The 21,865-nt window shown below is 32.2% G+C and overlaps 2 protein-coding genes across 5 annotated transcripts; both read left to right on the forward strand.

Annotated features, from left to right (window-relative positions):
• The first annotated feature begins 1,356 nt into the window (after window positions 1-1,356).
• Window positions 1,357-12,961, forward strand: LOC101495091 (chromatin-remodeling ATPase INO80-like). 4 transcript variants are annotated; one of them, XM_012713877.3, is made up of 23 exons: window positions 1,362-1,644; window positions 1,867-1,954; window positions 2,848-3,202; window positions 3,301-3,733; window positions 3,826-4,026; window positions 4,198-4,308; window positions 4,897-5,315; window positions 5,503-5,611; window positions 5,692-5,772; window positions 5,849-6,021; window positions 6,861-6,986; window positions 7,230-7,391; window positions 7,473-7,530; window positions 8,345-8,575; window positions 8,747-8,893; window positions 10,007-10,552; window positions 10,664-10,921; window positions 11,024-11,131; window positions 11,281-11,375; window positions 11,458-11,614; window positions 11,881-12,078; window positions 12,237-12,395; window positions 12,795-12,961. In XM_012713877.3, exons 1-23 carry the CDS (start codon window positions 1,585-1,587, stop codon window positions 12,819-12,821), a joined length of 4,302 nt encoding a protein of 1,433 aa, XP_012569331.1. In that variant the 5' UTR covers window positions 1,362-1,584; the 3' UTR covers window positions 12,822-12,961. The 4 variants fall into 4 exon arrangements, with proteins under 4 accessions (XP_073222682.1, XP_012569331.1, XP_027188530.1 ...); XM_027332729.2 differs by having other exon boundaries at window positions 1,363-1,644; window positions 1,892-1,954; XM_027332728.2 differs by lacking the exon at window positions 1,867-1,954 and having other exon boundaries at window positions 1,363-1,644.
• Window positions 12,962-17,517: 4,556 nt separating this feature from the next.
• LOC101495523 (glycerol-3-phosphate dehydrogenase [NAD(+)] GPDHC1, cytosolic) lies at window positions 17,518-21,780 on the forward strand. The gene is made up of 5 exons (XM_004493404.4): window positions 17,518-18,455; window positions 18,858-19,079; window positions 19,846-20,093; window positions 20,862-21,001; window positions 21,313-21,780. The coding sequence occupies exons 1-5, from the start codon at window positions 17,789-17,791 to the stop codon at window positions 21,434-21,436; spliced, it is 1,401 nt and encodes a 466-aa protein (XP_004493461.1). The 5' UTR covers window positions 17,518-17,788; the 3' UTR covers window positions 21,437-21,780.
• Window positions 21,781-21,865: the final 85 nt, after the last annotated feature.

Raw genomic sequence — 21,865 nt, forward strand, 5'->3', positions numbered from 1 at the left:
CAAGTAGCAGCTTATAGGTTATGGTGTTTAATTTTTTCTTTTTGTCATTTTTTTATTATTATCTTAATTCAAAAATATTTAATATTAATTTAAAATATATTTTTATGATATTTTATATTTATCAATTAATTCAAAGCTAATTATTATCAAACACTTTAAATTTAATTAGTTAGTTTACCCCATATCAACTAACTTATATGTTATTCACTATAAGTTTATCCGCTATTTTTTTACCATTCAAAGTCTTAATGTCCCAAAAACGTTGCATACCAATAAAATAAAATCATATTAACAAAAATGTACATTAATGTATGTCGAATCGTCTGGAGTTCTTGTATGGAAGGAGTGTCATCTCGAGATATCATGTTCAAGTAAGGTTGTGATTGTTACTTCTTTCGATGATTATATAAATACTTGATTGTTGTTATGTGTTAACGATGTGGGACTAGCACTGTGATGTGAGCTAGGCCTGGACCTAACAATAATTTTCTTCATAAGGGTTGATATTTTCAACTACTTCCATAATTATCAAGCAACGTATATAACAGATAACATTTGGAAAGAAAACGAGAAAGAACAAAGAATTATGAATATTGATTCTTCCTATCTAAACTATGAGGAAATGTTAGTTTAAAAATGCCACAAATTTAGAAAATTAAAAGAAAAATAAAAAATTGAGTGATTGAGACTCTATTTGGCTACCCAACTTATAATATATAAGTTTATATAATCGTAATAAAATATTTTGATACTAGTTATTGTTTCATGAATTTACAACATTTTTCTTTTTCGTTAACTTATAATACTTCTTAATACGTTATTTTATAATATATTAATTTTTCTTTTATTTTAATTTAAAAATCAAATATTAATTAAAGGTAATAATTTCTTTAATTAATCATCTGAGATTATTTCAAAAGATGGTAAAAAAGAAGTAGAAATTCTAACTAGTATACTAGTATTACATACAACATCTAGTTTGCGACAAATAAAACACCTTTCAAACCATAACCATACTTCTGAGAAAATAGTGAAACAAGTTATTTAGAGTCTTAAAGAAAGTCACCATGGATGTAGTTTTTCTAATCATCATCCTAATGAAACTTAGAAAGAAGAAAGTCCTTTTGTATTGTTTCTCTTCTCATTAATGTAAAGCAGGTATTATTTATAAAAAAAAATGAAATTGCACAAGAACTAATGCGAATAAAGAAATTTATTTAAATTCTTATTTTGAAAGTTTTGTTAATTTCATTAACTAAATTAACTGCCTTGTACAATTTCAAACATAAAAGTTAGCGAATAATTTTGTAAGTTTATTATTCACCGTAGATTAAACAAATGTACACGTTCATCCAACCGTAAAAAAAAATACACACAGTAGCGCACGTTAGTCTAAACGTCCCCCTCCCACCCAGCGCACGTTAGCGCCCGATAATGCTTCCATGCGATCGACACCATCGTTCTCCTCTCTTCCCTCACCTTATACTACGCATCCCTCCGTTCCCTTCCTCTTTCTAGGGTTAACTTTCTTCGTCCATGCCACGTCGCATAATTAAGGTTCCTTCCTTCATATTGTTGTAGCACATGGATCACAGGACGAAGCCCAACCATTCCCTCTCCTACTCAACTCTGTTCAATCTGCAGGTTCGTTTCCATTGATTTTCTTCGTGTGTTTCTGCTTCTTGTGGAAATTCTTTTTTTAGTTTCTGTTTTCTTTCTCGGTTAGTGTCTGAATTGGCTTGGTATAATTTGGTTTTAAAAAAATGAATGTTTAGCTATTTATTACATTTCATTGAAAATTCAATGAATTTGTTATTATTTTATTTTTTGTTTTTCCTTTTTGTTTCTGATTGCATTGTTTTATAGTCTTTGATGAACTTTGAACTTCCAGAAGAAGATGATGATTTTGAATATTATGGGAATAGTAGTCAGGATGAGAGCAGAGAAAGCCAAGGTAGGCACCTTTTTGTTTGTTTGTTTGGGGGTTGTTCTTTAGGCTATGTTTGGATGATTAAAAATAAGCGGAACAGAGTGGAATAGAGTGGAGTGGAGTGGAGTGGAGCGGATTAAAACATCAACTTAGTTGTTTGGACATTTTACGATGGAATGGGACATAAAAGAGGATTCCATCTCATTCCTCCCAAATTGGAGGGAAAAAGAAGTGAGTATGAATAGGATGGAATGCAGTCCATTACATTCCACTCCAATCTAAACAAAGGAACATAAACTTATTCCATCCCATTCCATCTCATACCACCAATCGAAACATAGTCTAAATGTTTGGATCGAGGGTTTTGAATAGAAAGGTTTTAGAAGGCTAAGTCTATATCTTAGTATATATTTGAGATTTGAAAAAGAAATTGAAAAACAACATGATAGATGATCGTATAACATTTCAATCTCACTTAATTTATTTTTGTAAACATTTTATAGTTGAGAAAATAGGCCATGCATTGTCAGTGTAAACCAATTTTACACTGACATCTAATGACCACTCTTGATTCTATCCTCCCACCCCATGATTGTTAACTGTCATCCTAAAAAACTATCAAATCAACGGTTTTTCTTTGCTATCATTGTAAAACGGTTTACACTGACTCCCATTAAACCCTTTATAGTTTCCTTAATATAGAAAAGATAAATGAGTCTTTGCCTCCCCTCTCCTTTAATATAGACATACCCCTAGGTTTTTTATTTTAGAGTTTCACCTAAATGGATTTTTTTGGTTGTTAGTGATGGTTCTATTGTAAAGACTTACTGTTTTTCTGGTTGGTGAGTGTTGTTTTAAGAACGAAGAGCTTTGAATTATATAAGTATGCTTTGTCTTTGGGGTGCTTCCATGTGTAGGTGGGGCAATTGTAAATCACAGTAATGGGAATGTGAATTTGTTAAAGAAGAGGAGTTGGTCTAGAAACAGTGACAACGAGGAAAAGAGTGGTTTTTACAGGACACACATAATGGAGGAGCGATACCGATCAATGCTTGGAGACCATATTAAGAAGTACAAAAGGAGGTTTAAGGGTACCTTGATTAGTCCTGGCTCAAATCAGGTTGCTGATTCATTTATGAAAAGTAACAATGGATTAAAAGTTCACAAGCTAGGGAATGAGCGCAGGAGAGGATCGCATGCTTCAGAGACTACATCCAAATGGATTAATGATTCCAATGCTCAGAAACCAGGGAACTTCCTTGATACTGATAGGTTTCTTTTCTTCCCTGTTCATTTTAGTGTTTGAGGTTTCTGAATAATATTCTTTGTTTAAGTTACAAATGACGTTACCTTTTCTAAATGCTTTACAGGGTTATGTATGAACCTGCATCTGTGGATATTGCAGCTGGTATAACTTATAAGATTCCTCCAGTTTATGATAAGTTGGCTGCAATGGTGAACCTTCCAAGCTTCTCAGATATCCACATTGAGGATTTTTACCTAAAGGGTACATTGGATTTAGGCTCCTTGGCTGAAATGACGGAATCTGATAAAAGGTTTAGAAATAGAAAACGAGCAGACATGGGGGAAACTGTATCCCAATATGAATCACTTCAAGCACGTCTAAAGGACACACCAGCTTCTAATTCAAATCACAAGTTCAGTCTGAAAATATCTGATGCTGATTTGAATTCCTCCATTCCGGAGGGGGCAGCTGGAAGCATAAAGCGATCTATTTTATCAGAGGGTGGTATATTGCAGGTTTATCATGTGAAGGTTTTGGAGAAAGGCGACACTTATGAGGTACCTATCAAATAATATGTGAGATTTTTCCTTTACTCTTTACCACACTTATGTTTTTGTTTACATGTTGCTTTGTCTTTCAACTGCTTCAGATCATTGAAAGAAGCTTACCCAAGAAACAAAAGGTAGAGAAAGACCCTGCTTTAATAGAGAAGGAGGAAATGGAGAAATTGGGAAAGATTTGGGTAAATATTGTAAGAAGAGATCTACCAAGACATCATAGGAATTTTACTACTTTTCATCGAAAGCAGATTGTTGACGCCAAGAGGGCCTCAGATAACTGTCAAAGAGAGGCAGGCCCTGTTTCTCCCTTCAATAGATTGTTCCTCTGTATATTTCACATTGGTTTTGTAGTATATTTTAATATTAATATTAAATATTAATATAGCTGTCTAGTTTAAAGCTTTTAATGGTATGTTTTGCATTTGCACTTTAATAAGTTGTATGAATTTATTTTCTTTCAGGTTAAAACGAAAGTAAGTAGATCACTTAAATGGACGAAGACTGCTAGCATGCGCACCCGAAAACTAGCTAGAGACATGTTACTATTCTGGAAACGGATAGATAAGGAGATGGTATTTTTTAATTTTGTTGCTTAAGTTAATTGATTTTATGGTGCTGGATATTAAACTCTGAAGGACAGTGTATTTTAACTTTAAGTTAGTGGAACATGACGGTTGCAAACTCTTCCTTAAGCCCTACCTTTACTTTTGAAAACAACTTTCATGCATGAAAGTTGATAATATGTTTTATCAACTTGTTTATGTGCCTTGCCCATACGATTATCTAATTGATAATAGTCTTGTATTCTTCCTGTTAATGAGATTACTGAGATAGTGTCACAATATTTTAAATGTAGTGAGTTGTGATTGATCTGGGTGGTATATGCACCTTTCAAACCGTGATATTAAATTTTGGGGTCTGAGCTGTTCAATTTAGATGTTTTTGAGATTCAGATGAGGAGATTTGAAGTTTGTTTGTTAGATACACCACATTGTTGGTTCTGATCAGGTGGCCTATTTGGTAGACATGCAGAATTAAAGATCTGATCATCTGTATTTGAAATTACCTTTTGAAAAGTGAATATTCTCGTGCCGATGTAGTTGTCACTCATAGTATACATTAGACGAATATGCTGTAACTTTTCAATTTCATCCTTGCAGGTAGAAGTGAAGAGAAGGGAGGAAAAAGAGGCTGCTGAAGCTTTGAGGCGTGAGCAGGAGCTTCGAGAAGCAAAGAGGCAGAAGCAAAGGCTAAATTTTCTTATACAACAGACTGAGCTGTATAGTCACTTTATGCAGAACAAGTCAATATCTTCAGACGCTCTATCCATGGCAGATGAAAATACAAATGATCAAAATGTATTGATCAATTCTTCAGATGCTGGTCTTAATGAGGAGGAAGATCCCGAAGAGGCTGAATTGAAGAAGGAAGCTTTGATGGTTGCTCAAGAAGCAGTTACTAAGCAGAGAAGGTTAACAAGTGCTTTTGATACTGAGTGCTTGAGGCTGCGCCAGGCTGGTGAATCCGATTCACTTCCACTAGAAGTTTCTGGAGAAAATCATATTGATTTGCAAACCCCGTGAGCTGCCTCTCTTTCTTTATCTATTTTTGTGTTAATGCATATCCACATAGTCTATTCTACACTACATAGACAAGTGTAAATGTACTCATGCAAATTTATGTTGATGGTCTTCTAGATAGTATTGAAGAGTGTGAAATAAGCAATAGGGTCCATTCTAATTAAGTTTTGCCCTGTTGCATTGCAGTTCCACCATGCCTGTGGCATCGACAGTTCGGACACCTGAGTTATTTAATGGTTGTCTCAAAGAGTATCAGCTAAAAGGTCTTCAGTGGCTAGTTAATTGTTATGAGCAGGTTGTTGAGCACTCTTAAATAAAGTCTCAATGATTTGTTTCTTTTGGTTGCTAAATTAGAAGGTGTTTGGTATCTTTCAGGGTTTAAATGGTATTCTTGCTGATGAGATGGGACTTGGAAAGACCATTCAGGCTATGGTTTTTTTAGCCCATTTAGCTGAGGTAGCTATTCATTCAGCTGTTTTTGTTCATTTCAATTACTTTATTCAGTTTATTGTATCTTGCTTGTCCCATGCAGGAGAAAAACATATGGGGACCTTTTTTGGTTGTTGCACCTGCTTCTGTATTAAATAATTGGAATGAGGAACTCGAGCGCTTCTGCCCTGAACTGAAAAGACTTCCTTATTGGGGTGGGCTTTCAGAGCGGACAGTGCTTAGGAAAATTATGAACCCAAAGGATCTTTATCGCAGGTAGTGGCCTTATGCTTGGGGTATATGTTTGAGAAAAAAAATGGGCTTTTCTTCTAATAAATAAAATGTTGCTAATTGTGGAAAGATATTTCAGTTCATATAAATTTGCTGTGCTGATTGTGGAATGTGACTAGTCTCCCTTGGTGCTTTTATATTTGTTGTTGAAAAAAATGTCAAAAAAGGACTTCCCTTTAAACCTGATTTATGAATTAAATGAAAGATGATGATAATATTGAGGTGTGGCTTTTGATGTTCAATAAAAATATCGAATGAATTAGTGAGTAAAGATGGTAGATTTAGTAAGGTAAACTTGAGAAAAATTGGTTTTGTGCAGCTACTGTCTTTATAGAATTCAGAGAAACAATGAGATATAGAGAGACTGTTGTTGGTATCAAATCCCTGGCTGTGGTGGTCGACAGACAAAGAGAGAAGGGGGAGGGGGAAGGCGTGCTCAATAGAGAGAGAAGAGAGATGCTGCCAGGTTTGGGAGAGTTTGTAATTCAAATAAAATAAACAGAACATTTAATTGCAAAAGTGTGGTTTTCCATTCTAGAAGATTTAGGATAAATTTAGTCAAATCAATCTTTGAAACATTTTTCAGAAAAATAAAACAAAATTTTATTATGAGATGAAAATGAAACCCAATGTAATTGGATGAAAAGTATATTAATGCACTGTTCATTTGCTTAGAGTCATCTTTGACTAAAACCTTTGGAATTGTGAGGCTAATACAATATTCTGTCCTTCATCAACCATTAATAAATTCTATTTGTATATCTTTTTGGTATTTAATTTTGATCCCTCTAATATATTGTTACTGTACTTTAATTATTTACCAGGGATGCTAAATTTCACATTCTCATCACAAGTTACCAGCTGTTAGTCGCTGATGAGAAGTATTTCCGGCGCGTGAAATGGCAGTATATGGTTTTAGACGAAGCCCAGGCAATTAAAAGTTCGAACAGGTTTGCGTTAATATCTGTTTCTCGGGTGCATAAGTGAATGACACTAATTATTAATTGCTTATTGTTCCTGCTGTATATTTTAACAAAACTGATTAGTTATTTTATATGGTGTATTTTTTAGTATTTAGTTGTGTATAATTTTGTATATATTTTTGTTCAGTGTGTGGTTAATGAAATTTGAAGTTACGTTGACATCTGATTTTGTCATTGGCACCCTCTTAAAAATCATATTTTATCCAACAGTATAAGATGGAAGACTCTCCTCAGCTTTAACTGTCGGAATCGCCTACTGCTGACTGGTACACCCGTTCAGAACAATATGGCCGAGTTATGGGCTCTTCTTCACTTCATTATGCCAACTTTATTTGACAATCATGAGCAGTTTAACGAGTGGTTTTCAAAAGGGTGTGTATTCCTAATTATCGTCTGATAATTTTGCTAATTTAACTCCAGTCTGACCATCTTTTATTATTTACGACATGATAGAATTGAGAACCATGCAGAACACGGGGGTACTTTGAATGAACACCAACTTAGTCGATTGGTAAGTGTCTTTCCCGTTTGATAGTCATACTAAATATATGGTAAGGATGATTGCATTATATTGATTTTTTTAATCAGAAAGTGTAAGTGCATATAAAATCTGCATTGTGGAATGATGGGTTATAGAAACTGTAATGTTATTACAAGAAAATAGGAAAATAATGCAGAACTTCGAGGGTTGGCAACCTCCAAATGCCCAAAGGCCCTAATTCTCTCAAATTATGACGAAATTTCCCTCATTGTCAATCCCCTTTCTTTTTTATAGGCAACATGCCTTATTTCCCCTAAGTTCCTAACTAACTCCCTGATTGACCCCAATCCACTAAGGCTTACCTATCAGGGGGTTGCTTTTGGTTTTCCGTTTTGGAAATTGTTGGTACCATTCGTTGTCTTCTTGGGTTTGTTGGATCTCAATTTTTTTAATTTTCTGTTACAGACCTGGAGAAAAGAAATCAGAAATTAATAGAAAGAATCCAAAGAAAGAACAATTTTATTGAATGAATGATTGAGATCAGGAGAGATCTCTCTCTTCCATTGGTTACAAAAGATTTCTCATTCCAGATTATTGAATTCACATAATGATTCCCTCTATCCTGATTTTCCCTACTTATAATTTATAACCCCTTCTAACTAACCAAACAAATTTAAATATATTCAAATGTATAAATATGTTGATGGGTTTGTAAACAAAGATATGAAAGTTTAAACAACAATAGGATGTGTTATATGGCGACTTTTAATTATTTTTTAGCATCTTGATTGAATTTATCATTTTAAATTTTTTGGCATATATTGAGTTGCTCTTCTCTTAACAGCATTCAATTATAAAGCCTTTCATGCTGCGGCGTGTTAAAAAAGATGTAATTTCTGAGCTGACTAGCAAAACTGAAGTTACAGTGCACTGCAAGTTAAGTTCTCGGCAGCAGGCTTTCTATCAAGCAATTAAGAACAAGATATCTCTTGCTGAGTTGTTGGATAGTAATCGTGGGCAGCTCAATGAGAAGAGAATCCTGAATTTAATGAACATTGTTATTCAACTAAGGAAGGTAGACAATCCATATAATTGAAATTTCAATCTTTATTTATCTTTTTTTAGTTTTAGTAGAGTAGAATTTTTATCCTGTTGAAATAAGTATTGTAGTGTTTCGGTTGTGTGATGTTGTTTTTTCTGCTAACCATGATTACTCGTAATAAATGTTGCTTTTTGGAAATGTTAGGTTTGCAACCATCCTGAGTTGTTCGAAAGGAGTGAGGGAAGCACATACCTTTACTTTGGAGAGATTCCAAACTCTCTCCCTCCTCCTCCATTTGGGGAGTTAGAGGATGTATATTATTCTGGTGGTCACAACCCCATATCATATGAGGTACGTCTGGATTTCTTATGTACGATATCAAAAACATTTAATGTTATTGTTCTCTCTTCAATGTCCCATGTTTTTGGTTCCATTTTCTTAATGTCCACTTAAGTTAGGAGCAAAATCAGAATGTTGCATCACATTGTATTTCGTGTCAGTTAGGTTAGATTTCAGATAATAACCATTATTGAGATTGTAGGGTTTATATAGTCAAGGAGACGAGAAAAATGAGACATAATGTTCCTATTTGTACTCATAATCAGACCAAATACGGCTATAATATTACTAGAACTAGAACAAGCCTGAGATCATTAATACTTCAAATTTGGACTAGACCTTAACTCAATCTTAAAAGCTAGCTCTAAATACTAAGACGGCACAAGAGCATATTCCAGATCAAATATCGAGCTTCCCGTATTTGTCCACATTCTAGATGTGCAATCCTAGGCATGGGGTTGTGTTGTTATGAGGGCAACCACATCTGTCCAGACTCCAAGTATCCAGTTCTAGTGTTTTGGGTTGATTTAAGCCTAGCCCAAATTTCAGATGGTGTCTAAGTTGATTGTAGATCTGTTATTGGATCAGCCACATTTGTGCGCGCTCCGAGGGTCTAACCCCTAGATGTGAGGGAATGTTTTGAGATCCTTCGCCTGCATTTGTATGCACTTCAGAGTCCAATCCTGGGATTGAGGGGGTCAGTTAAGATCCCACATTGACTGAGATATCCTTATAAGGCGTGGGCAAGGCGTGGGCAATGCTCACCCCTTGTGCTAGCTTTTGGGTTGAAACAATAAGGAAACTCAATATAATTAGGAAATAGTGTCTAATATTACTTCAATAATTAAGTAATTAACTGATTCTACAATACACTCCAAAGGTCATTTTTTCGGATATTTTGAGGTACATTATGTATATCCGAAGGATGAGAGAAGGAATATTAATGCTTTCACATTAAACTTTTATCTATTGTGGCTAATGTATGTCACAGTTTTATAACATACCTGACTCATAATGGCTTATCTTCTATGCACATCTATCAGAGTCTTAAATAAATTGTGTCATTCTATAATTCATTATGTTGACAATGCCTCCTTTCTTATTGTTTTTGTCAAACCTTTTCAGATACCAAAACTTGTCTATCAAGATATCATGCGGAGTTCTGAAACTCTTAGCTCAGCTGTTGGTCATGATGTCTGTAGAGAATCTTTTCAGAAATATTTTAATATTTTTAGACCAGATAATGTTTATCAATCTGTCTTCTCCGAAGATATGCATTTTAAAAGTGGAATCTTTGGCTTTACCCATTTGATGGATTTGTCTCCCCAAGAGGTGACATTTCTGGTCACTGGTTCTTTTATGGAGCGACTATTATTTTCAATGATGAGACAGGGACAAAAGTTCATTAATGAAGTTGTAAACTTTCTTACGGAGACCATAGATGATGATCTGGAATGTAGTTACCTTGAAAAAGGAAAAGTGAGAACTGTAACACAAATGTTATTGGTTCCATCGAGATCTGAGACTAAGTTTCTTCAAAACAGATTGCCCACTGGACCCAGCCACACTCCTATTGAGGCCTTGGTTGTCCCACATCAGGAGAGGCTTTTATCAAATGCAAGGCTTCTTCACTCAGCTTACACATATATCCCACAATGTAGAGCTCCCCCAGTATGTTATGTTTCTTTATTATCTAGTCTTCTGTTAATTTTTCCAAAATAAGTTGCCTTCTATTAACAAAATGATAATTAACTATTGACCATGTTTATTTTTCCTTCTTAGATTGGTGCTCACTGCTCTGATAGGAACTTCTGCTATAAAATGATTGAAGAACTACATGATCCTTGGGTTAAGAGGTTGTTTGTGGGATTTGCACGCACGTCTGAATTTAATGGGCCTCGAAAGCCAGATGGTCCCCATCATTTAATTCAAGAGATCGACTCTGAACAACCTGTTTGTAAACCTGCTCTTCAGTTAACTCACAGTATTTTTGGGTCTTCTCCACCTATGCAAAATTTTGACCCAGCAAAGTTGCTCACTGTAAGTATTTCTTTCACCCCCTCTATTGATTCTTGAGGAGTACCCCTTCATCTCTTGACGTTTGTGTCAGATTGATCTTCTAATTAAATTATTTTGATATAGGACTCTGGGAAGCTTCAAACACTTGATATATTATTGAAACGCTTGCGAGCAGAAAATCACCGTGTTCTCTTGTTTGCTCAGATGACCAAGATGCTGAATATTTTGGAGGTATTTTAAACTTTTCACTGTTAAGCCTTTGTATATTGCTATCTAGAGTTTATTCATTTTTTTCATTCCCACCATGTTGTGGATATTGGTTTTCTACTATATGGGTTTTTTTCTTCTTATTCTTAGTGATGATTTAATCCTTCTTACAGGACTATATGAACTATAGAAAATATAAGTATTTTAGACTTGATGGATCATCTTCAATTCAGGACCGTAGAGACATGGTCAGAGACTTTCAGCGTAGGTAATGTGTACTTAGCAATTTTTCCATGCTGTACTCTTATTTCATTATATAGCTTTATAACTTTTTTATTAATTTTTTGTAGGTCTGATATTTTTGTGTTCTTACTGAGTACAAGAGCGGGTGGATTGGGTATTAACTTGACAGCTGCTGACACAGTCATATTTTATGAGAGTGACTGGAATCCAACATTGGATCTACAGGCAATGGACAGAGCTCATCGTTTGGGTCAGACAAAAGATGTTAGTTCTATCTTTTCCTTCTCCCTAATGAGCACAAATCTGTTAATTATTGTATCAATGCGGTGTTGCTCATTATTTGGGATCTCAGCAATTGATCCCCGAGTTTTTCCTTCCTTGCACATTTGGAACTGTTGCTTCCCTTCCTTCCCCTGAATCTTGCACATTTTTGCTTTGCACAGAAACAATAGCTATTCAATCCTTTTGAGTTTGTAAGTTCTTAATTTATTAATTTAAAACTAACATTAGATGTATTTTCAAACTTATAGGTTAATGTCTACCGACTTATATGTAAAGAGACAGTTGAAGAGAAGATTCTTCTAAGAGCTAGTCAGAAAAGTACTGTACAGAACCTTGTCATGACTGGTGGTTCTGTTGGTGGGGATCTTTTAGCTCCTGAGGATGTGGTATCTTTGCTTCTGGATGATGTTCAGTTGGAGCAGAAATTTAAAAATATCCCTGTCCAGGTTGGTTATGAAATCTGGTCACTAGAACTCATTACATTATGTAGTTGAACATCCCTCTCACTCACCAACTGAAAAAACAAGGATTAGAATAAGTTCCATAGCCTAAAACCTTCTTGAGTATTTTTTCTGATTATGTTTGACTTCGCTTATCCTTCCAGGTAAGGGATAAGCAAAAGAAAAAACAACCTATGAAGGGTATTTTGTTAAATGAAGAAGGTGATGCATCTCTGGAAGATCTCTCAAACTCTGTAACCCAGGGTACAACAGATTATGTTCTTTCTGTAGACCCAGAGGGATCAAATTCCAATAATAAAAAGGTATTGCTGCATCTCACCTTATCTGTAGTGTTTGTGTGCATTAAATGGATGCATATTTTATCTGTTTTACTGGATCATTTGTAATTTCACCTTCCGATCTGTGGATCTCTGTTTGAGAAGGAAATTGTAGGGCATGAAGTATTTGAGTATGGATTCTCTATTGCTGTTCTGTTAGAAAGATAAAGATACAATTAACTTTCAATATAACTGGCAGACCCTTAAACCATCAGGAATGAAACTTGTGTCTATACTCTATATATCTTTTATAACCAAATCAAAATCTGTAGTATTTTATTGATTTTATCATTTAGGTGATAATATCTGTGTTTTGAAATTTTGGTGTACTTATTTTGTGAATTTGTTATTTTCAACTTGGTAACATAATATGATTATTTGCAGAGAAAAGCTGTCTCAAAAGGCGAGTGAATCTGATACTACACCTATGGACAATGAACTGGACGATGTCCACTTAAATACTGATCCAGTGGTTAGAAACCCAAGAGCTACCATGGTCTCGGAGCAGACCCAATTTCAACCTCCATGTGACGGAGGTTCCAAAACAGAATCAGGCCAAGAGACATAATATTTTACCAAAAACTGGGGAGTCACTGTTATATCAGCTCTGTTAATCCACAGTTTTAGGGAGACTGCAAATTGATTCTCAATATGATCAAGAGTTTTGAGTTCCCTGTTTCTTGGTTCTTTTCTGACTGTAAATAATGGAAACAAAATTGAGTCAAGACAAGCAAATAAATGCTGTATATACTAGGTTGTATATAGTAGTCCAAAATATAAGCTGGTTATAGATATTCACCTCTTCCAGCTTAATTGTACAGATTGAGCTATCTTCACTGTAGTTGATTTTTTGGTGCCACGAGCAATATTTAAAACTTAAATGATAATTAATATACAGATTACAGACACTAGGGTTTCTACCCTTACTTTTTGTTTTGGTCAAAGGGCCTTTCTGAGTCCATTGCTTGATAATTTAACACCCCATAATCAATATGCTGGTGTGAGTTGCGAGGTGCGACCTGTTTTATTTTACAGATTTTGACAAAAACTCACAATATTGTTCCCACATATTCTTACAAATTAAGAAGAAGTGATAAATGAAATATAACAATAATTTTATCAAATTAATCTTTATTAATCGTTGGAGTATTTACCATTATCATCAATACAATGTGAAGTGTAATGACTTAAGAGTGATATATATGATATTAATTAGATTATACAATTGAAAATAATAATAATAATAATAACAACAAATATTACATTGAAAACTGAAAAAAAAATTATTTTGAGACTATTTTTTTTTTTTTGCAAATATGACATTGATAATAGGATGGAGGGAGTAATTTTTATTATTTTGTATGTCCACTCAAAACAAAATCAATAATACCTTTTCCCCCTAAAATTAGTACAGGAGTTTGAATATACAAATCCAACAATGCACGTATAATTAATATATTGGTGCATGAATCATGGGTTACATGTGCACATTCATTAATTGGCTAGTTTCTAAAAAGTTCATAAAAATAAAATAAAAAAAGACATTATAACAACCCAAACTAGTGTTGGAAGATATATATAGTAACATAGCTCCAAAAGTCCTAATTACAATGGTTAAAAAATCCAAATTTGTGAATGATGCCAACATTGGCCAAAACGTTCATCTATTTTTAAATTAAATATCCGAATTAGTCCCTTATAAAAAAAATGAAGGGTTTAGGATTAAAAAAGTTTTAAAATAATCCTTAACAATTACAAATTGGAGACAAGTTAGTCCACCTGTTAGTTTCATCCAAAATTAATTGTTATATTTGACATGATCTTTAGTTATTGTAGGTGTGTGAAACAACAATGACGTGTCAATTTTTAGGGTCAAATTAATATTTTATATACTCATTTATTTTATTAAAGGGTCAACTTCATCATTCATTCAATTAAGTTAAATTAGATCCTCATATCTTATTATTCTCTTTTGTTTTTCATTATTAAACATTAATCCCCTTCATTTCTAAGATGATCTTAACATCAACATTTTATTATTGTTTTGTTTTTCGTAGTTAAAGATGATGTGTTATGTTGAGGGAAAATAAAAGGGAATAATAAAATATGAGTGAGTAATTTGAGTCAATTGACGAAATGATTAGTTTGTCCCTTTTTAGTGAGTTTGATAAAATTCAATTAAAAAAAGAATAAAGACTAATTTGAACAAAAAAAATTGACATGTCACTTTTAACATATCATTAAAGCAATTCTTTTTTCATCCTTAATTATAAATACTTGTTAGAAAAAAGTATGTTCTTAAATATAAACTCTCTTTCAAATTCCAAGATGTATTTATTATTATTATTATTATTATTATTATTATTATTATTATTATTATTATTATTATTAAACATAATCTTAATTAATACTACTAACTTATCTTAGAATATGTAATGTAAGTATTGATTACATTAATGTACAAGTGACAATTTAGTCATTTTCTATACAAAATAGACATATTAATTATGTTATCAACCTTTTTAATACATATTACTTATATTATTAGTTTTCTTTTAATAAGTATGAAATATGCAATAAAATAATATTTAAGAATGAAGGAAGTAATTAAATTTAGACGAAATTAAATGTAGGGACTAACATATCCTCAATTCAAAATTATCAATAATCGAAAAAATGCATAATTTTTAATATAATTTTTTTATCTTTAATACATTATCAAATATTCTAAAGATGCACGTTTTTATTTTCATTTTTTAAACAAGGTTTGGATCCACACATTTTATTCAAGTATAATTCGAGTATGTATTATTTTTTATTAATAAATAGTAATAAGTGCTCCAAAAACACTTATTAAATAATCAAATATATTAATATTTTTTTTTAAAAAAAAATAATAATTTTTTAATACAAGACTTTTAATTTTAAATTCCTTGACAAATGTTTTTTTTTATTATTATTAAGATTTCAAATAAAGAGAAGCTCAAAGTAGGATGGAACATATGAAAAGAAAAGAAACATTTAATATGAAGAGGGCAATCACATGAAACTAAGTCATACAATATTAATGACCGTTGGGGAAGTTGGCCACACCCAATAACCTTTAATGCTAACAGATTAATTGCTGAAAATGACACCTATGTCAAAATAGTTATACCATCATGCCATTATCAATTTCTTCTGTTTTATTTTAAATTAATTGTGGAGATTGTTTTACAAAAAATACATACTTTTTATTTGAGTTGTTTGATTTTATATTAACGATCAAAATTAAAAATAGTACGTAGTTATTATTTTAATAGAATTTTGGTTCAAATGTTACTCGCATATTTAACACATTATTTTTTCTTTACGTATTTTTGTATTAGATTATTAACATATGTCATACTATTGTTTTTATTTTTCTCACAAAATATTGATGTGGTGTGTGGTTGTCAAAAAATGTTTTTTATATTAAATATTAGTACAGTAAATTTTAAATATTTTTTCGTTTCATTTTACTTGTATTTTAGAATATATCAATTATCTATGGATTACTCTAATCTTTTTTACTTATTCTTTTAGAATATATTCAATTAACTATGGATTACTCTTTTGTACTAATCCCCTTATTTGTTAGATTTCAATTTTTATTATTAGTTTTTTTAAAACAACCAATGTTAAAATGTTTCAGTAGTTTTTATTAAGATAAATTGCACATGCGATCCTTTAATTTAATTTCAATTAACTTAAAATTTGAAATTAAATTAATGGACCGCAAATGTAATTTAACTTTTTTTATTATTATAGTGAGGATGATAATAGAACTTTTAATTATTTATCACTCCATTTTTCCATTTCTAAACGTCTACTAATTAGTCATCCACTAACAACTATTTTCATAAGATTATTTCAATCAATAAGCCTAATTTTATTGGCTCAATAACTTTGTTAAAAAATCCCTACAATCTCAAATGTATACTTAATATGAGAACGTACCTAACACAAAACTGAAAAATTATCGTTTTTATCTTTTTTTTATATATATATATATATATAACAATAAATCGAACTAATTCAAAAATAATTTGAGATTTAATTTGATAATTAGGTCGTTACACTTGATTTATAAATTAAATGAGTCAGATATGAGTTAAAAATTAGTTATGGATTATTTCAAATTCTTGTAAATAAATTATAAACTTCACTTACCTATATAAAAAATAATACAAGATACACCACAATTTACGACAAAAAAACATGGTCATGAATTCGCCAAGCTAAAGTAAATCAACCTCTTCGTTGAAGGATCATAACTTGGTAGTTCCTTTTTTTTTTCTTCTTCTTACTTCTAGCACGAAAGTTTGGTTATTTATTTTTGTTGCCAATAATAAATATGGTATTTGGCATAACAATAATTGAATTGAAGTGTACCTTATAAATTTGGTTATTTTTTTATCGGTACTACTTCTAGTCGTGTCTTGTAGTTGGGTAGATGAACAAACAATAGACGGAGAAAACAAAGTTATGTTGATGTTTTTTTCGCCATTCCCCTATCTACTCTTTTGGCTTGGCATGTGTACTAGTAGTATTTAGAAACTACTCTATCCATTTTTAAAATGACATGATTTAAAGAAAATAATTTATGCTTTCAAAATTGAAAGACGTTCTTATAAAAGAAATCGAAGAAAGTTTTATATTTAAAGAAAAACTCAGTATTAAGAAAAATAATATTGAACATAACAATATTAGCAAATTATATATTTTTTTATGATATCAAATTATACTTATTAACTATAGAGTACTAATTCTTCTCATAAAATACATAATAAAATTTAATAAATTTGGAAGTTACAGAATAATAATTAGAATAATATTGAAGAAAAAAATTGTTGTATCTTGTAAATACAAAATTACAGTGAATTTGTAAATAAATAAATAAAAATTTCATTTTTTTGGCAAAAAAAAAACATTTTTCTAAAACAACATTAAATTTGATTTTTTTTTTTAAATAAAAATAAAAAGTTCTAAAATGCAATAGTCATTAATAACGGAGGTAGTAAAAGACAGAGAAATGGATGGGCACGCATATGTACCATGATTCATGCATTCAATGTTTCAACTTTCAATAAATATTTTTCAGCATTGGTCAAGAAATATCTACCAACAAGATTTCATTTTCTACATTCCAATGCTCCATCTTTTGTTATGCCAAAAAATATAATCTTATTCCTATGGTAAGAATAAGAAGAATAAAATTTTGGTAGTTGAGTAAAGAAAAAGTGAAAGTCACAAGATTATATAATATAGGACGCTCAATTTAGTTTTCATCCCTTGTTGATTCTTACTACATCTTAGATTTTTCTATATATATATATATTTTTTTTTTCTTTTGGAATATGGTAGGAAGCATTATGGGAATGATGAGTAATAACACATGCTCAAATGGGTCATCTCAGAATTGTAATAATAATGGTTTAGAGGATAAGCTTGATGAGTTTAGGAGACTAATTGGGAAGAGTAATGGTGACCCTTTGAGAATTGTGAGTGTTGGAGCTGGTGCTTGGGGAAGTGTTTTTGCATCCCTTTTACAAGATAGTTATGGCCAATTTAGAGACAAAGTACAAATAAGGATATGGAGAAGATCAGGTAGAGCAGTTGATAGATCAACAGCTGAACATCTCTTTGAAGTTATCAACTCAAGAGAAGATGTTTTGAGGAGGTTGATAAGACGTTGTGCTTATCTTAAATATGTTGAGGCTAGGCTTGGTGATAGGACACTTTTTGCTGATGAGATTCTTAAAGATGGATTTTGTTTGAACATGATTGATACTCCTGTTTCTCCTTTGAAAGTTGTCACTAATTTGCAAGAAGCTGTTTGGGATGCTGATATTGTTGTTAATGGTTTGCCTTCAACTGAGACTCGTGAGATTTTTGAAGAGATTAGTAAATATTGGAAGGAGAGGATCACTGTTCCTATAATCATTTCTTTGTCTAAAGGTATTGAGGCTGCATTGGAGCCTGTTCCTCATATTGTTACTCCCACAAAAATGATTCATCAAGCAAGTAAGACTTTCACTCATTTCTACTCTCTTTTCTCCCTACATTGTTGTCTTCTTTCTTATAATTAATCTACAATATATGTTGGAGTTCTTCTTGAATCAACCCTCATATCCACTCTAAGGGAATTCAATTTACATAAATCTGTTGTGTTCATATTCATACTGAAGCACATTATAAATCAGTTGTGAACTTGTGATAGTTTTCTGGCTAAATCATAGATATTTCTTACCTAGAATTTGTTTGATCCCAATAAATGGAAATTTGTAGTACTTGTTGTCCTTATTTTTTTAGTAATACTCTCTTTTGATTTATTTCATTAGATTTTCTATTATCATATAGCCTTTTTTTCTTAAGTTTAATTCCTTCCTCATTCTTTAATCTTTGCAATGTAATTAAACTTGACAGCTGGAGTGCCTGTGGAAAACATACTTTATCTTGGTGGTCCTAACATTGCCTCAGAAATCCACAACAAGGAGTATGCCAATGCTAGAATATGTGGAGCTGAGAAATGGAGGAAACATTTAGCAAAGTTTCTCAGACAACCACATTTTATTGTATGGGACAATAGTGACCTTGTCACCCATGAGGTTATGGGTGGCTTGAAAAATGTCTATGCAATTGGAGCTGGTAAGCTTCAATTTTGTTATTTATCATCACTTTATGTCTAATGTCAAACATAGAAGTAATTTGTATCTTCAACTTGTCTAATGTTTCACACCTGTGATTATTATATAACCACTTCTATTTTTTCAAATTATTAACGGTGTCAATGTCGATGTTGTGTATGTACTAGTGTTTCGTAGTCCACTCCATTCCAAGTAATTATGCATATACTAGGAAGCTATCTTTTTCTTATTATCTTCCATGCAAAAAGAAGCATTCATGTGTAAAGAAAATACAAAAAGAAGCACTTGTATTGATAACCTTGCAATATTTCCACCTCAGTACATATTATGAAATCTAGATATGATTGGTTATACATAAAGTTGTAAATTGAGTTAAGACCTTCACATGCTATTGAGACAAAAAGTTGCCATTAACTTGAAACGTGGAAAAGCAAAGGGTTCAAAATACCTCTAACTTTATGTTGTTAATAGCTATGGTTAGTGATAATTGGACCATAGTATTTAAACACAAATAGGTAATATGTAACTCTAAGCTTGAATCATAATAGAAAGGTACTTCGGTCACTCTCCAGTAGAAACATAGACATGATAGGCCAAACTCCATGATCAGATCTCGTGTGTTATTTGTTTGTGTTTTTTCGTATCTATTTTCTTTTGAACCAGGTTGTTGCTGTAACACTTTATAATGTCATTTTCGTGTCTTACCATTTTATTTCTGATTTACAATCTATGCATATATTTCCTGTTTTTCTTTTCTATGATATCAGGAATGGTAGCATCCCTTACCAATGAGAGTGCTACTAGCAAATCTGTGTACTTTGCACACTGTACATCAGAGATGATATTCATCACTCACTTGTTAACTGAAGAGCCTGAGAAACTTGCTGGACCATTACTAGCTGACACTTACGTCACCTTGTTAAAAGGTCGTAACGCGTGGTACGGTCAGATGTTAGCTAAGGGTGAGCTAAGCCCTGACATGGGTGATAGCATTAGTGGCAAAGGAATGATTCAGGTATATTTTGTAAATTTCTATGTCTTAGTCTTTAACAAACTCATGTAATGTTCTCGAGGATTTCAATTACATGAACCAGACACATCTACTTTTTTGCTTATATTTTGTTACGGATGTGCATTAAAATGTCCACGGATTACTTCATAGAAAATTTGACAGGATCCTTTAGCAGGAACTGCTGTTTTTCATCATTTGAACTTGTATTCATAGCTTATTAGGACATTCATCTGTTGTTAACTTGTTTGCATGGAGAGAATAAATAATATTGATGATTTGAACCATCTTTTAAAGTATTTATGTGGTTTATGAAATTCTTAAATGGTCGATGAATATGATCTTATAATATTATTTACATGGTATAAGCCACACTTCTCTATTTTTCAAAAGTTGCATTTGTCCCATTCATATTCACTATAGTTCCTTTCATGTGAAAGCATGAAACAAATAATTGGATAGTGAACAAAGGCAATCAATCAAAATTTCATGTTTCAAATAACAACCGATTTCATTTTCCACAGATAAGATTAGTGCATACATCACATGTATTTTGCAAGTGCATATGTTGTTAAATGTGAAGGTGTCAACTTGAGTTAAACAAGGATGCTTTTAAGCTTTGATCATGTTGACATTCTGCAACAGGAAAATATAGTGGAATAAGGAATGAGATTTTTTTCTTGTGAACTTCTCTAATGAGTCTTTTTTTTGTTCTTTTCAAATTCCAAGAACTAAACAAAAATGCTATGACCTGCCATATTTATTTATCTGTAGGGAGTATCTGCAGTGGAGGCATTCTTTGAACTTTTGAGCCAATCAAGCCTGAATGTGTTGCATCCTGAAGAAAAAAAACCTGTTGCTCCTGTTGAGCTCTGCCCTATCTTGAAGACACTCTACAAAATATTGATATTAAGGTAATCAATCTCCAATACAATAATTAACATAAGCCTCTAGCTTGGTTTTCAATGTGAGTTATCAGAGGATGTGAGAGTAAACTTGTTTGGTTGATTAAAGTATGTAAATGATACAATAGGTGCTCTTATTTATAGTGATGGTATATTGAAGGCATGTCTGGTGTCAAACACCAGCACCTCATACTTTTACCCTTAAGCTTGTTATCTTTTGAGCACTTCTAACTCCAAGTAAAACATTTAGAAATTTCTATGGATTTTGTCAATAGACTAAATAAGTTTCTCATTATTCTGGTGCATGTTGGATTACTTAGGGAACAATCAACACAAGCTATTCTAAAAGCTCTGAGGGATGAAAATCTGAACGATCCGCGAGAACGTATCGCAATTGCACAAAGCCATGCTTTCTACAGGCCTTCACTTCTTGGACAACAGTGATTGTTTTCTCTTGGCAAAAACAAACGTGGATGATACAAAGGGAAACATTAGTCAAAGGAACATAAATCATAATGTATTATTTTGTGATGTGATGGATTTTTGTTTGTATATATATGTCAAAATATAAGTCTAAGCATTTAGCCCAATGATTTTACAAAAACATTACACTAGCCTGGTCCTAGAGTTACAGGAAGGAATGGAACTTTCTATTTTCCTTGGAAGTAAAATAAATGCTTAGTTTCTGAGCAATATAAGTTGGAGAAAATTATGGGATTTATGAACCGTTACACAGGAAATTATTTATAAAGTTAATTATGTATCAAAGCTGTGAGTTTCAGTTTTAATTTTGTTAGCCCTGAAATCGGTCTAACCAGACACTGCTTGAAAACAAAAAGTTTGGGACAAAGACCTCTCTTTCAAATCTCCAAT

The sequence above is a fragment of the Cicer arietinum genome, chromosome 3 (genome assembly GCF_000331145.2).
Source record: "Cicer arietinum cultivar CDC Frontier isolate Library 1 chromosome 3, Cicar.CDCFrontier_v2.0, whole genome shotgun sequence".
Lineage (NCBI taxonomy): Eukaryota > Viridiplantae > Streptophyta > Magnoliopsida > Fabales > Fabaceae > Cicer > Cicer arietinum.

Coding starts and splice junctions, on each gene's coding strand:
- LOC101495523 (XM_004493404.4), top strand. CDS start 17,789: ATGGTAGGAAGCATTATGGGAATGATGAGTAATAACACATGCTCAAAT. Junction 18,456..18,857: donor AAAAATGATTCATCAAGCAA/GTAAGACTTTCA, acceptor TAAACTTGACAG/CTGGAGTGCCTGTGGAAAAC. Junction 21,002..21,312: donor TACAAAATATTGATATTAAG/GTAATCAATCTC, acceptor TGGATTACTTAG/GGAACAATCAACACAAGCTA.
- LOC101495091 (XM_012713877.3), top strand. CDS start 1,585: ATGGATCACAGGACGAAGCCCAACCATTCCCTCTCCTACTCAACTCTG. Junction 12,079..12,236: donor TTAAAAATATCCCTGTCCAG/GTTGGTTATGAA, acceptor TTATCCTTCCAG/GTAAGGGATAAGCAAAAGAA. Junction 12,396..12,794: donor CAAATTCCAATAATAAAAAG/GTATTGCTGCAT, acceptor GATTATTTGCAG/AGAAAAGCTGTCTCAAAAGG.